This window comes from Nomascus leucogenys, chromosome 6 (assembly GCF_006542625.1).
Source record: "Nomascus leucogenys isolate Asia chromosome 6, Asia_NLE_v1, whole genome shotgun sequence".
NCBI classification, from domain to species: Eukaryota; Metazoa; Chordata; class Mammalia; order Primates; family Hylobatidae; genus Nomascus; species Nomascus leucogenys.
The window spans coordinates 56,228,051-56,243,432 of record NC_044386.1 but is presented as its reverse complement, the minus strand read 5'-3'; the positions used below and the strand labels follow the sequence as shown (position 1 = coordinate 56,243,432).

At 52.2% G+C, this 15,382-nt stretch overlaps 1 protein-coding gene across 2 annotated transcripts in view; it reads left to right on the top strand.

Moving 5' to 3' along the window:
• The window catches only part of DUOX1 (dual oxidase 1), a 35,611-nt gene that overhangs the window by 5,440 nt on the left and 14,789 nt on the right, over nucleotides 1–15,382 (top strand). For both annotated transcript variants that reach the window (XM_030814142.1, XM_030814143.1), the window contains 17 exons: nucleotides 45–246; nucleotides 360–526; nucleotides 928–988; nucleotides 1,104–1,200; nucleotides 2,501–2,591; nucleotides 3,631–3,733; nucleotides 3,992–4,164; nucleotides 5,476–5,651; nucleotides 5,874–5,992; nucleotides 6,569–6,706; nucleotides 7,797–7,910; nucleotides 8,614–8,813; nucleotides 9,473–9,658; nucleotides 12,017–12,242; nucleotides 12,482–12,575; nucleotides 12,853–13,028; nucleotides 15,212–15,281. In XM_030814142.1, the coding sequence (XP_030670002.1) occupies nucleotides 45–246; nucleotides 360–526; nucleotides 928–988; nucleotides 1,104–1,200; nucleotides 2,501–2,591; nucleotides 3,631–3,733; nucleotides 3,992–4,164; nucleotides 5,476–5,651; nucleotides 5,874–5,992; nucleotides 6,569–6,706; nucleotides 7,797–7,910; nucleotides 8,614–8,813; nucleotides 9,473–9,658; nucleotides 12,017–12,242; nucleotides 12,482–12,575; nucleotides 12,853–13,028; nucleotides 15,212–15,281 (2,393 nt within the window). The remainder of the gene's footprint in view (nucleotides 1–44; nucleotides 247–359; nucleotides 527–927; nucleotides 989–1,103; nucleotides 1,201–2,500; nucleotides 2,592–3,630; nucleotides 3,734–3,991; nucleotides 4,165–5,475; nucleotides 5,652–5,873; nucleotides 5,993–6,568; nucleotides 6,707–7,796; nucleotides 7,911–8,613; nucleotides 8,814–9,472; nucleotides 9,659–12,016; nucleotides 12,243–12,481; nucleotides 12,576–12,852; nucleotides 13,029–15,211; nucleotides 15,282–15,382) is intronic.

The following is a 15,382-nucleotide window of genomic DNA, read 5'->3' as shown; positions in this document are numbered from 1 at the left end:
GCCACCGCCCCTCGACCCCGGCTCACCCGCCGCGTGCCCCGCAGACCAACCAGGTGACGGGCTGGCTGGACGGCAGCGCCATCTATGGCTCCTCGCACTCCTGGAGCGACGCGCTGCGGAGCTTCTCCGAGGGACAGCTGGCGTCAGGGCCCGACCCCGCTTTCCCCCGAGACTCTCAGAACCCCCTGCTCATGTGGGCGGCGCCCGATCCTGCCACCGGGCAGAACGGGCCCCGGGGGCTGTACGGTGAGGCCGCGGGGGCGGGACGGGGCCGGCTGGGGGTCTGCGAGTGTGGGCTCCCCCGATCACGATCACGCTACCGCTCATCTCCTCCCCTGCGCCCCCCACGTCGGATGCAGCCTTCGGGGCGGAGCGAGGGAACCGGGAACCCTTCCTGCAGGCGCTGGGCCTGCTCTGGTTCCGCTACCACAACCTGTGGGCGCAGAGGCTGGCCCGCCAGCACCCAGACTGGGGGGACGAGGAGCTGTTCCAGCACGCGCGCAAGAGGGTCATCGCCACCTACCAGGTCAGCCGTCCGCGCCCCGCGACGTCCTCTCTTCCGCGTGCAAGCCCACGGGAGACTCCGCTGCCACACGGAGCTCCCCATCTGTGGACAACCTCCACCCAGAAACCCCTCCCCAGACAGCCGAGGTCTGGGGAAGCCCCTGTAAATGATAGGGAGGCACGCGCTGTTTATAGGAGAAATCTGGCTGGTGATTATTATTTATCACCTCCCCACCCCCCACTCCCTCAAATCCCCTGGTTCCTTGGGAGGACAGGCCTCACACCACTCCTGTTTGAGTTGCTTCTCCCATGACTGACCCTGCCCGGTCCTCATCTCCACACGGAAGCCGTCCTTGGGCTCAGACCCTTCCAGGCCCCGCCCCATCCAACTCGTGCCTCCCCTCGCCCCTCTCTGCCCCTCAGAACATCGCTGTGTATGAGTGGCTGCCCAGCTTCCTGCAGAAAACACCCCCGGAGTATACAGGTGAGGGAGTGGGGAAGGAGGATGGGAGAGCTTACGTGTGTTTTGCGGGGTGGAGTGGGGAGTACGTTGGGGATTTTAGGGCTAAATTCTTCTGTCCTCTCTTCTATTTCCCCAGGATACCGGCCATTTCTGGACCCCAGCATCTCCTCGGAGTTCGTGGCGGCCTCTGAGCAGTTCCTCTCCACCATGGTGCCCCCTGGCGTCTACATGAGGTGAGGGAGGGGCTCAAAGGTTTGTGTGCTGGGAGGGATGGGGCTGTCAACTGAGGAAAATCTGCCCTCAGGAGCCCTCTGTATAGGATTATCAGTCTGAAGTGTCCCCAAGGGAACGACGAATAGAGAGGGGAAGAAAAACAATTGTTTTAAAAGATACATCACTGTGGTTTTTAAGTATTTTTACTTCCATTCTCCTGCTGCTGGTGTAGATATACCCTCCCCCCCACCATTAAATATAGAGTAATAAAGGTTCAGAGGGTGTCACAGAGCCCACTGGTCTAAACCTCATATCTTGACACTACACTGGGGACATTTTTAGCTATAATCACAGGGCCCAGGGCCTGCAACCTTTTGGGGGCAGAGGGTTCTAAAATGTGTGCAATCTGAAGGAAAATATTGGCTTCAAAATAATGAAAAGGGAACTTTAAAAAGACATAGGCCAGGAGCGGTGGCTCATGCCTGTAATCCCAGCACTTTGGGAGCCTGAGGTGGGTGGTTCACCTGAGGTTGGGAGTTAGAGACCAGCCTGACCAACATGCAGAAACCTTGTCTCTACTAAAAAAAAAAAAAAAATACAAAATTAGCCAGGTATGGTGGTGCGTGCCTGTAATCCCAGCCACTCGGGAGGCTGAGGCAGAAAAATCGCTTGAACCCGGAAGGCAGAGGTTGTGGTGAGCCAAGATCGTGCCGTTGCACTCTGGCCTGGACAACAAGAGTGAAACTCCATCTCAAAAAAAAAAAAAAACAAAAAAAAAAGACAGATTTAAATAATGTATATGTATGTATATGTATATGAAACAAAGCATGTCTGTTTATATTTTTACAATTGCTTTATAATTTAAAACAATTCATAGATTAGATTTACTCTGGAATAATCTCGGGGGTATGCCTGATGGTGTCTGAGAAATAGCCAACTGAGTTATTCATAGACAAGTAGTTTCGAAAGAACAATTTTTGAATCCTTTAAAAAGGTATATATGTACACATATATTGTACATATAACTGTGTATATATATATATATATAATATGTGTGTGTATATACATATATTGAGAGACAGTCAGAGAGAGAGAGTGCGTGTTAATGAGCTGTGAATACATTTTAGATATTTGGTCTGATGTTGTGGGTGGGACCTTCCAAAAGTCAGATCCTCCAGGATGTACCAAGGTCCCAACCATACACCACCTCGGAAAGACGATGGCCTGGGGTCCCTGGCTACCGCCTCGGAGACCAGAACTGATGCCTGACATTATAACCTCATTATCTCAATCACCATCTCCCTGCTCCTTGCATTTCAGAAATGCCAGCTGCCACTTCCAGGGGGTCATCAATCGGAATTCAAGTGTCTCCAGAGCTCTCCGGGTCTGCAACAGCTACTGGAGCCGTGAGGTCTGAGCTGGGGGCCACATATGTGGTGGATATGTGTGTGTGCATGCGTGTGTGTGTGTATGTGTGTGTGTGTGTGAGTGCATGGTGAAAGTGGGCAGTAAGGCTGAGGCGGGTAGCTGGGATAGGCTGGGGTGAAGGAGGCAGCCTGGAGGACCTCAGGCATCTCCCCTACAAATTCTGAGGTGACCAGGTAGCTGAACATGGCCAAAGGCCAACCCACCACCCCAACCTCAGGGCTGTGGGAGAGCCAGTGGGACCTGTGCAGGTATGGTTCTGCCTTCGTTGCTCCCTCCCACGTTTTCCCTCTCCCTCGACAGCTTTGGGCATCCTGTAGGCCTTGGAGTGCCCCAACTAGTCTCACTTGCCCCAAGGAAACGTCCCATTAGACACACATCCCAGGCAGTGTGTGAATGCGTATGTGTGAGGGGGGTGGGGAGGAAGCAGGGGTTCTTAGAGATTACTGGGGATTGTCCATCCGTCCAAATCAGGCCAGCATGGGTAAAGAACATTGATCATGAATTTAAAGCAAAATGAGATACTTTGTGTAAAGTATTTACTAAGGGGAAGGGAGTGGGGAGGAAGAAAAAAGAAGCCATAGAATCAGAGCCCTGAGCTGAGTTGAAAGAGGCCTCAGTGTCCCCCTCATCAGAGTCCCTTTTTATTAAGGGAAGGAAACTGAGTTCAGAGAGGGCCTGTGACTTGCCCAAGGTCATACAGCTGGTTAGCAACAGAGGACTAAGACCTAGATCTTCTAGTGACTTTGCCAACCACACTGTCAAGTATCCCAAGGTCAAAGTAAAATTTTAAGACCCCTTGTACTTGTATAGACCTCTGTCAGGCAGCACTGACTTTGGATGGGGACACCCCTCACCCTGAGTGTGGAATCAACCTGCAGAAGAGGAATGTCCCACCGGTTTGGGAGCAAACAGCAGGACTGGGTGGGCTCAGGGATAAGGATGATGGTGCGGGGGGAGCCTGGCTGTCTAACCTCTGACACCATTAACCACACCCCTCTCCTCCCCACCCCCAACCTATAAAGCACCCAAGCCTACAAAGTGCTGAAGATGTCGATGCACTGCTGTTGGGCATGGCCTCCCAGATCGCAGAGCGAGAGGACCATGTGTTGGTTGAAGATGTGCGGGGTGAGTCTGAGGCTGTCCCTGCAGGTTGTGATCTCCTGGCCTCTGGGAAGAGGCTCAGCTGGACTTCCAGAGCCAGGTATGAGGGGGTGCCTGGGGCTGGGAGCCTGCACTGCACTCACTGATGAGAGAGCTTCTGACATGCTGACCATGGCTCCTTCTGGCTCAAGTCTCCTGGGGCTGGTTGGGGCCTGGGGCCTGGACTGGAGACTGCTGTGGTGGCCCTGAGCTCCCTCAGACTGTCTGGTATCTCGTCTCCAGATTTCTGGCCTGGGCCTCTGAAGTTTTCCCGCACAGACCACCTGGCCAGCTGCCTGCAGCGGGGCCGGGATCTGGGCCTGCCCTCTTACGCCAAGGCCAGGGCAGCACTGGGCTTGTCTCCCATTACCCGCTGGCAGGACATCAACCCTGCACTCTCCCGGAGCAATGACATTGTGAGGAGGGGTCAGGACCCAGAGGGTAGAGGGTAGGGTGGGAGGGATAAGGCAGGTGGGCCTGAGACATGGAAGATAGGCAGTAAAACTTGAGCACAGGAGACAAGCACCTAATGGGAGGGGCAGGGCTTACCGAGATCACTTTTCCCAATATTACATATCAGGATGAAGATTACCAGACCAGCAAGATGTGGCTTTGCACTCGGATTGTTCAGATCCAGCAAGCATGTATTAAGCATCTATTGTTTGCTAGGCACTTAATAGGCACTATCTCATTTACTATTTTTTACTGTTCTCTCCACCCTCCTGAGTGGGTATAGAAGGTCCTTGACTTAGGAACAATCTGTGCTTTCTTGCACTGATGTTTAAGTTGCCTTTCAGGAGTCAGCTGTTACACCCTGAGCTATCACCTGGACTGGTGGCCCAGGCCAAGGTAGAGCCTGAGGTGGAGGCCCAGCATGCCTTACCCATTCCTGGTGTTCTCAAACCAGTAGCGGTCACCATCCCGCAGCCGCACAAATTGGTCAAGGATGATGGTGCTGAACAGGGGTCCTGTTCAGCTGCTAGCCAAGAGACCAGACTGGGATACCTTACCATCTTGACACAGCAGTGTTTCTACAGTTGTGTGCCTATTCTATTGTATTTCGCCCTGACTATTTTATAAAATTATTGGAAAGTGGAGATTCGAAAGGCCAATAAAGAAGTGATATGAGCATGGGGGCTCGTAAACTTTATAAAATCAATATATAGATAGGAATCACCAGGCATCCCAAAAGTAGCAAATCTTTAGCTTCAAATGGGCCTCAGTGGAATTAAGCTGGTCAAGTGCTATTTACACTGTGGAGAAAAGAAAACTAAAATAAAGGTCAGGTAGAAAATGCTGGTGATATGTTTTTGAAAACTGTCTCCAAAAGGCAATATATAATCAGGCATTTGATTAAAAAAAATTTAGTTCTAAAGAATAGAAACCTTTTATAACACATCATTCTGCCATTCAACTTTTGCACATTCTGATTTTGTCCCTTCAACTTTCATACCTTTTCAAGAACAAGTTATGAATGGGGATTGTCTGGCTGTTTTCTTACTTTATAAAATAGGCAGCTGAGTGTGTGAGAGGGTTCCCATAAATGGAGTTCACTTATGTAAAACACTCAGAGCAGTGCCTGGGGCATAATAAGCACTATATAGGAGTGAGTTACTGTTATTCTCATTTATTATCATCATCCCTGGGGCTAATCCCTGGGAGCCACCTCTTTGCCTTAGGGTGGGTGCAGTGTCCTTTCTCTTACTTCTGCCCCTTCTTGGTTCCAGGTACTGGAGGCCACAGCCGCCCTGTACAACCAGGACTTATCCTGGCTAGAGCTGCTCCCTGGGGGACTCCTGGAGAGCCACCAGGACCCTGGACCTCTGTTCAGCACCATCGTCCTTGAACAATTTGTGCGGCTGCGGGATGGTGACCGCTACTGGTTTGAGAACACCAGGAATGGGTAAGGCATGCTGGGCCTCTGCCTCAGGCTCTACTTCGGCCTGGGCCCCAGACCCTCTTTCTGGCCTTAGACAACCCCCATGAGCCCTTAATTCCAAGCCAGCCCACCACCCTCTTCCCAACACCCCTGGGTTCTATTTTCTCACCTGGGTCCTTGGGCCTGGGGTTGCTGGAGGCCTGCATCCCCTTCCCATCCCAGTGACTTCTACTTCCTCCAACTTAGGCTGTTCTCCAAGAAGGAGATTGAAGAAATCCGAAATACCACCCTGCGGGACGTGCTGGTCACTGTTATCAACATTGACCCTAGTGCCCTGCAGCCCAATGTCTTTGTCTGGCATAAAGGTGAGTGGCCAAGGGGTGGCTGGAGGAGTGGTAGGTCTGGAGCTTCGTCCCTCTTCAGCTCTGGGCTTGGCTCAATGTGGCTGAATGTCAATCTCTGTGCTCCAAGAGGGGAGTGAGCTATGGTTCTGCCCTTGAGAACTCCAGGTGCCAGGGCCACCACTTGCAGCTGTGTAGGGTCCCCTCTGCACAACTCCAGGAAGTGCTGAGTGAGGGCAGAAATGAGACTCAGAGAGAGCTGGTGAGGAGATTCACATTTGGCTGAGATGGAGCTGGGGCTAGGTATAATATTAGGAGGGCTCAGTGCAGTGAGGATATCCCAACCCTACAGCAGTGAGGGAAGCGTGTGTGTGTGTGTGTGTGTGTGTGTGTGTGTGTGTGTGTGTGTACACTTCTGTGTGTGAGCGAGAGATGGAGGTTGGGATTCATTTTTTACCCCACTTGTTACCCAAGGTAGCCCCTTCCCCTCAGCTACCCAGAGTGCCCCCACCCCCTTTCTGCCACCCTAACCTCCTCAGTGATCCTGTGCCAGCACCTGTGGCCCAGCACCCAGGACGCTGGCTTCCTCTGCCTTCCCAGGAGACCCCTGTCCGCAGCCGAGACAGCTCAGCACTGAAGGCCTGCCAGCATGTGCTCCTTCTGTTGTTCGTGACTATTTTGAGGGCAGTGGATTTGGCTTCGGGGTCACCATCGGGACCCTCTGCTGCTTCCCTTTGGGTAAAATGATGGACAGAGTGGGGTGGGGAGAGAGATGCAAGCTAGGGGATGCAGTTTGGGTGGTTCCACTAATGACAGCAAACCACGCAAACCACACAGAGCATGGTCCCTCTCGGTAGGAGAATGAAACACTAGAGGAGGAAGGGACAAGAGAAGTGTCTGACCTACAGAGAAGTCAGCTCCAGGGAGAATTGCCTCCCTGTTTTCCTGGGACTCCCCCCAGGGCCCAGCATTGGTCAGGAGCCAGGGGGAATCTATAATCCACAGCTTTTTGCAGGCCTGAGCCTAGAGGACTGTCAGACGCAAATCCCTGTTTAAGAACAAGGGCTAAGGCCGGGCGCCGTGGCTCACGCCTGTAATCCCAACACTTTGAGAGGCCAAGGCAGGTGGATCACCTGAGGTCAGGAGTTCGAGACCAGCCTGATCAACATGGAGAAACCCTGTCTCTACTAAAAATACAAAATTAGCTGGGCATGGTGGTGCATGCCTGTAATCCCAGCTACTTGGGAGGCTGAGGCAGGAGAATCAATTGAATCCGGGAGGCAGAGGTTGCGGTGAGCTTAGACCACGCCATTGCACTCCAGCCTGGGCAACAAGAGCAAAACTCTGTCAAAAAAAGAAAGAGAGAGAGAGAGAATGGAAGGAAGGAAGGAAGGAAGGAAGGAAGGAAGGGAGGGAGGGAGGGAGGGGAGGGAGGGAGGGAGGGAGGAAGGGAGGGCTGGGGCAGACATAGTCGCTGGAGTGAGGGCTTGGGGCTTAGTCTTTGGCAAGGCTGTGTGTGGGTCAGCTAGCAGCCTGGTGGGGTGAGTCTAGTCTCTGACACAAGGACTCTGGACTTAGTCTCTGGCTAGGAAGGGATGTGAGTGATGGAATCTGAGGAGGCAGGGTGGGTATCTTAGATGCTACCCAAAGCTCCCCATGGGATGCTGAGCAGCTTCCCCCAGGGACCTTCCCAATTTGAAACAATTGAGCAAGCTGACCTAGGAGGTGGGGACAATAGGTGGTATTGCCAGGAAAGGAGCTGAGAAAGGAGCCGCTTCCATCCCCTAGACCCCCACCTCTCCCTGAGCCTCTGCCTCTGCCCTCCCAGTGAGCCTGCTCAGCGCCTGGATTGTTGCCCGGCTCCGGATGAGAAATTTCAAGAGGCTCCAAGGCCAGGACCGCCAGAGCATCGTGTCTGAGAAGCTCGTGGGAGGCATGGAAGGTAGGCCTAGGGCTGGCCAGGGTGGAGGTAGGGAGGACACGGCTCAGCGCTACAGCTACCCACCTCCACCCCAGCAGCCTAAGGAAAAGGCCTCCCTTTTCTAGGACTGCAGGCAAGGCCACAGTGGCATTAAGCAGAAGTTGGACCTGGAGTCCTGCAGCCTCCGGAGTTCCTCATGTGCAGCAGTCATTGGACCCTGCCTAGACCTTACAGGGTCACTATGACTTGCGAATCCCTGGGAACTGCTGATTTGTAGCATCTCTCGCTGGAACTCCAGGCAACAGAGAAGTGATTAATGAAGGTCCAGAGTCAGACTGGGATTGGAATCTTAGTTCTACCACCACTATGGGCTATTGGGCCTTAGGCAGGTTTTTGAATCTCTCTAAACCCTTTTTTTCTTATCCATAAAATAGGAATAATAATAGCACCTACCTCACAGGTTTATAATTAAATGAAATAGTTCATGCAAAGCACTTGGTATAGTATTGAGCACATAGAAAACATTCAGGAAATGATAGTTACTATTCTTTTCATGGGGCTAGAGGCACAGCCAGGCTTTCAGGGAGGGAATGACTCTCAGTACCCCAGAAGGGGACAATGAACTGTGGAGGCCTCGATCTAATTTCAGCCCTGAGCTGGCCCTCTTCCTCCCAATGTACCTCTGATGGGTCCCGCTGACGAAGCCCTGTCTCTCTCCCGCTAGCTTTGGAATGGCAAGGCCGCAAGGAGCCCTACCGGCCCGTGCTCGTGCACCTGCAGCCCGGGCAGATCCGTGTGGTAGACGGCAGGCTCACTGTGCTCCGCACCATCCAGCTGCAGCCTCCACAGAAGGTCAACCTCGTCCTGTCCAGCAACCGTGGACGCCGCACTCTGCTGCTCAAGATCCCCAAGGAGTATGACCTGGTATGGCTCAGCTGGCATCTGGCTCCTTGTCCACAGCCAAGGCCAGGGAGGCAGCCAGGTGGAGGGGAAGGAGCATGGGGTCAGGAGGCAGGAAATGATAGTTACTGTGCAGGAGTCTGGCTTCTTGTTCCCGGGTGGAGTACCTGATAGAGAGATAAACTTGGACACATTTATCCCGCTCCGGGTCTGCTGGATGACATAATCTCCATGGTTTCCTCCTAACTCTTGCAACCACAGTCTGCCTCCTCCTTTTCTAAGGACAACCTGTCAGGTCCCAGCTGGATGTCCTTGGAAGAAGCAAAGCCCTCTTCCCTGTCCTCTTATCTCAGAATGTAGTGAATTTTTAGAGATTTTGTAGGACAGCTAAATCAGAGGCCTGGCCCATGGTCCCCTCCATCCTCTGGCCTTCCTGCCCTCCTCTCCCTTCTCTATTATGGAATAGAGGGAAGAATGTCTTTGTACATGTGCCTTTAAATGCAAACTCTGCACCTATCAGCAAGTCACTTAACCCTACTAAGCCCCTTTCCTCTTCTGTAAAAGGAGATACAATATCTCTTTTGCAAGGCCACCCCAGTGGCCCCTCTGACATAACCCACATAAACTGCCTAACCTCCAGAGGCCTTGGCAAATGGTTGCGTTTGCTCGGGCTGCCCCTTTAGGTGCTGCTGTTTAACTTGGAGGAAGAGCGGCAGGCGCTGGTGGAAAATCTCCGGGGAGCTCTGAAGGAGAGCGGGTTGAGCATCCAGGAGTGGGAGCTGCGGGAGCAGGAGCTGATGAGAGCAGCTGTGACGCGGGAGCAGCGGAGCCACCTGCTGGAGACCTTTTTCAGGCACCTTTTCTCCCAGGTGTGTACATGAGACCAGATCAGTCCTTATGCTGTGGTGGCATCCTTACCTGCATGAGGCCATGGGGTGACTCGAGGTGAAGTCAGAGCCCAGAGTTCTCAGCTAATAATCAAGTCTATTGCAATTTTGGATGAATCACCAGACTTTATCATAAGGAGTTGCCCCTGCCCCACCTGAACCCCACCTCCAACTACAAGGCCCCACTGTGGGGATGCCCAGGAATGGGCTTCTCTGCATGTGTTGCTTATCGCGCTCCTCAGGGCTGCCCAGACTTTCCATCCTCGCTCATCTCAGCCTGCCTCAAAGGCTGCAGAGACCCAAGGCAGTGTGGGCACCATGAGGGATATTGTTCACCCCTTCTTGGGGGAGTGCAGCTGCCAGGGCCCTCCATGGGGCATTGATGTCCACTTTGCAGACTTCTGAGAGAGATTGGGAGGATATAGGGAAACAAGACAAAAATGCAGAGACTTGAGTCCACAGCTGGCACAAAAATAGAGGCAGCCTGGGAGCAGGGTAGTGGAGTGGAGAAACATGGTAGATAAAGATAAATATGGTCAGGTGCAGTGGCTCACACCTGTAATCCTAGCACTTTGGGAGGTGGGGCAGGTGGATCATTTGAGGTCAGGGGTGGCCTCATGGCGAACATGGCAAAACCCCGTCTCTACTAAAAATACAAAAATTAGCCAGGTGTAGTGGCGGGTGCCTGTAATCCCAGCTACTTGGGAGGCTGAGGCAGGAGACTCACTTGAACCTGGGAGGCAGAGGTTGCAGTGAGCCAAGATCGCACCACTGCACTCCAGCCTGGGTAACAGAGTAAGACTCCATCTCAATTAAAAAAAAAAAAAAAAAGATAAATACAGCATGGTTCTCCCACTGAAGAAGCTTATCCTTCCACTGGGGAGATGGAACATGCACAGAAAGGAAGATAACTGGCAAAGAATGAAGGCTACAAAAGTGATTCAGGAAATCATCGATCCAGGAGCTCAGAGAAGACAGTGAGTCTTCAGCCTGCTGTGAGATCACGATGGAGGTGATATTTGGCAAGGACTTAAAGTTGGACAAGTTTTGGGTCAGAGGAAAGGAACAGGAGGGACTGAAAAGAGGGCTCCATGGAAGAGCAAAAAAATTAATGTTTGAGGAGAAAGAGCAGGATCATGTGGTTGGGGAGAGGATTCATGAGAGAAGCATCCATTGAACAGACATTTACTCTGTGCCAGGAACATGATTTAAAGTCATTTGAGGACAAACAAGTTGAACTTGAATATGTACAAGAACAGAGGGACCCTCAGCTGGGTGACTCCTTCCTAGAGCCCAAGCAGGACTGGGCATCTCCATTCATTCAGGATCCATCGGGGCTATGGGAACTCCCTGTGCTGAGACACGAAGTGTGCTGATATATCCTGGGGGTGGCTGTCAGTGTCTCATATCTGCACAGTGATTTCAGCTTTCAGAACATTTTCAACACAACTACTTTTGTTGGTCTCTCAATAAACCTGTGAGATAAGTAGGGCAGATGAGGAAATGAATCCCAGGCAACCGAAGAGACTTGCCTGAGGTCATTCAGCAAGCAGGTGACAGAGTTGGGACATGAACCCAGGTCTCTTGCCTCCAGCCCTAGGCTCTTTCCACTACAGTACCTTGTTTGAAGCTGTAAGGTTTACCTCATGAAACTATCACCAGACTTGGAGTAGGCACCTCACTTGACAGGCAGGAAAGACAGGTACTGTGGCCTGTGGCCTGCCTGCTTCCTCACTGTCTGTCATCTCATACTGGGGCAGCCTCTGGGTGGGCTGGGGATGGCCACAATGAGAATTCCCCTTTCCCAAGCCCAGCTTTTCCTCAATCCAGCTGAAGCCTTGTCTTAGTTAAAACTTTTTTTACATATAAATAAGAGAAACCCCAATAAGCTAGCATTGACAAAGGGTCACTTGACTCTGAGAATACAGAGATGTCTCAGGAATTCCAAAGAGAGGACATCAACCTGGCCTGAAAGGACCTAGAAAAGGAAAGCTGTCAGCCAATGAGGCCATTCGTGTCCTAGGCTGCCTTTGCCTTACTTGGTCTCTAAGTGGCTGAGCACTTGGAGGAAGAGAGTGGTCCACACTTTCTGAGCTTTCTTGCGCTCAAGTCAAGACAGACCTCACACTTCTTAATTCCAAGTGAGTCCCCTGTCCAGTCAGCTAAGGCAGAGGGTCAGGGTTCTGTAGAACAAACATGGCCTCAGGCACCACCATAGGGCCTCCTAGCAGAGGGGTCCTGGGCAGACACCTCAAAAGGTGGCTCCTACAGGGCTCAGCTGAACTTCAAGTCAAGGAAACCTTGTCTCCTCTCCCTCCCTCTGCTGCTGCCCAAGTGCAGGTGCTGGACATCAACCAGGCCGACGCAGGGACCCTGCCCCTGGACTCCTCCCAGAAGGTGCGGGAGGCCCTGACCTGTGAACTGAGCAGGGCCGAGTTTGCCGAGTCCCTGGGCCTCAAGCCCCAGGACATGTTTGTGGAGTCAATGTTCTCTCTGGCTGACAAGGATGGCAATGGCTACCTGTCCTTCCGAGAGTTCTTGGACATCCTGGTGGTCTTCATGAAAGGTGAGGGAGGAGGGAATGATAGGAGAGGCTGGACAGGGGCTGGATCTGTTGGAGGTGGGGAAGCCCTGGGACCAGGTCTCCAGCCATGGCAGATGCCCAGAAAGCCGGGGTCAGGAAGCAGAGTAACCCTTGCTGTGTCCAGAAGTGGGTCATCACACTGGTGTGAGGCCCCTTTTGGCCAGCCTGGGGGTTCAGGCAGGCAGGCGGGGGCTCTCCTTATGGAGTCCTCCCTCTCCCAGGCTCTCCTGAGGAAAAGTCTCGCCTTATGTTCCGCATGTACGACTTTGATGGGAATGGCCTCATTTCCAAGGATGAGTTCATCAGGATGCTGAGGTTGGTTCTCTGGGACAGCCAGGAGAATGGGCCAGGGCAGGGATGCCAGGACAAAGAGGTGGGACCTGAAGGAGAGAGCAGAAGGGCCAAGGAAGGCAGAGGCCTCCTCCTTACCCATGTAACCAGAGGCTGTTCCAACTAGCAGGGGGCTTGGGATGTGGCCAGTCGGGGCCCCTCCACGTGGGTACAGAGAACTTGGTGCGATGCAGTCAGTGTGCCCTGTGTCTGGGTCGCAGGCCCCAGTCAGGGCCTGATGGTTCCTCTCCCCCAACCCCAGATCCTTCATTGAGATCTCCAACAACTGCCTGTCCAAGACCCAGCTGGCTGAGGTGGTGGAGTCCATGTTCCGGGAGTCGGGATTCCAGGACAAGGAGGAGCTGACATGGGAGGATTTTCACTTTATGCTGCGGGACCACAACAGCGAGCTCCGCTTCACGCAGCTCTGTGTCAAAGGTGGGGCAGCCTGGTAGGCAGCGCCGACTCATTGGTTAGGCATAGTAGGCACAATGCCCACATACTTTTAGGAGTCCACAGAAATGATTTCATTTCCATTAAAATCAGAAGAAAAAAATGAATGTAGTAATATGTAATAATGTATCCAATCTGGATTGTAGTTTTCTTTATATCAACATAATTATACAATATAATTTTAAAATATTATTTTTTATTTTTATGGAGGAAAGGACCCAAAAAGGTGAAAGTGCCTAGGGCCCACGAAAGTCATAATGCAGCTCTGCTGGTGGGGTGGGTAGGGTCAGGATAGGGTAGAGAATGGTGGTTGGAACTCTGCTTCCCTGGCTCCCTGTGCCTGGTGCCCAGGGCAGGGGGAGACTGTCTCCCTGTTACAGCCCTACTCAGGCCATACTCCCTTCAGCTGGGATGTCTGGTTGTGGGGGTGGGGTGGTATCTCTTGGGGGTTTTTTTTGCCACTATATCTCCTGGCTGAGTGCTCAGTAAATGTTTGCTGAATACATGAAGACCTGGTTCTGTTGTCCTTCCCCCTACTTCCTGCCCCACCAGTGTCTGATTGAAGTGGGTGGGGGCTAGAGTTAGAGTGAGAAGGGGCAAGCAGCAGGCAGGAGGGTCTGTCTGTGGCCTTCTCTGAGCTGTTATGGTATCTTCTCATCTTAGGACTCTCACTGGGGCATGTTGAGACCAAACCCAGCCCGTCCCAGAATTATGAGAAGGGGTAGGCTGAGCAGCCTCCACAGGCAAGAGGGGCAAGTTAGATAAGACACAGATGAGCCTCTGGTCAGGGCTTCCCCCTGGGGGTAAGGAGAGCTGGAAGAGAGGGAACCCAGCACTCCTGATTCTGCAACTTTTTACCTTTCCCAGGCAGCCAGGACAGCAGGCACCTGAGCCTAAGGGCAGGAGCAAGGAAGGTGCATGGAAGGGAGCCCACACCACAGAGTCCCAGGGACATCCAACACCTGGGGTGGAGGGTAAAACCAGGCTTGGGGATTGAGGAAGATTAGCACTGAATATTGGTTTTTTTTTTAATTGTTGTTGACTCCAGATTTTTTTTTTTTGAAAGATTTTAAAACTAAAGAAAAGGAACAAAGGGCCAGGTGCAATAGCTCATGCCTGTAATCCCAGCACTTTGGGAGGCCAAAGCAGGAGGATCACTTGAGGTCAGGCGTTCAAGACCAGCCTGGCCAACATAGAGAAACCCCATCTCTATAAAAAAAAAAAAAAGTACAAAAATTACCCAGGTATGGTGGCACACGCCTGTAGTCCCAAGTTTTACTCCAGAGGCTGAGGCACAAGAATCACCTGAACCAGGAGGCAGAGGCTGCAGTGAGCCAAGATTGTGCCACTGCACTCCAACCTGGGCGACAGAGACTCTGTCTCAAAAAAAGAGATGTTCCTTCACTTTTCACCTAGATATGCTATTTGTTACCATTTTACCACATTTGCTGTTTGTGGAACATTTGAGAGTACAGGCATTAATACTTTGTTTTAAACATTCTGATTTAATTTTAATATAGTTCAGCTTACCTTCTTTTGACCTCAACTATAGACCAGGGTCATCTTCAGGCTTGGTTCAGCACTTGGAAGAAACCCAGAGATTCCCAGGACTCCTGTAAGAACTTGGCTTTGCAGCTTAGTCCTGCCCTGCCTTCAGTGCCCAGCCTAGACAGGAACAATGGGGTGGCTCCTGGGAGAGCTTTTCTCCTGCATATTTTATTATGAACATTTTCAAACAAAGAAAAGTAAAAAGAACTGTAGCATGGTCTCCCATATACCTACCACCTAGATTCTACATTTAGCTCTTGGAGGTTTTAAGCTGGAGGATTTTAAGCCAAATTTTTATGGCAGAGCGGGCTCAGAAGGCAGGTTATATACAGTTCCTGAACTCTGCCCCATAGTCCCAGAAGTGGGACTGATGATGGACACACTTTAGGGAAGCCTGCCTGGCCAACTTTCTTTCAGGCCTTTTCCCTGCCCACCTATGGCTGGGTCCAGCTCCCACTGGGGACAAGGGCTGAGGTTGGGGCACCCGAAGGCAGGGCCTCCATTGGTCTGGGACTGTCTACTGTGTCTGAGCATGGGATGGTAGGAGTGCTCTGCGTTTGAGCCAGGTCTTCCTGGGCTCTGGACCCTGAGCTGCTCCCTAGCCCAGCTCTGCTTTGCAGGGGTGGAGGTGCCTGAAGTCATCAAGGACCTCTGCCGGCGAGCCTCCTACATCAGCCAGGAGATGATCTGGTAAGCCCCCATCTGGGAATGTCGGAGGGAGGAGTTGGGGAGTTGCCATTTCTCTCCCCTGAATGCCTGGGATCAGGGCCACCGCTAGCCCATGCAGCACC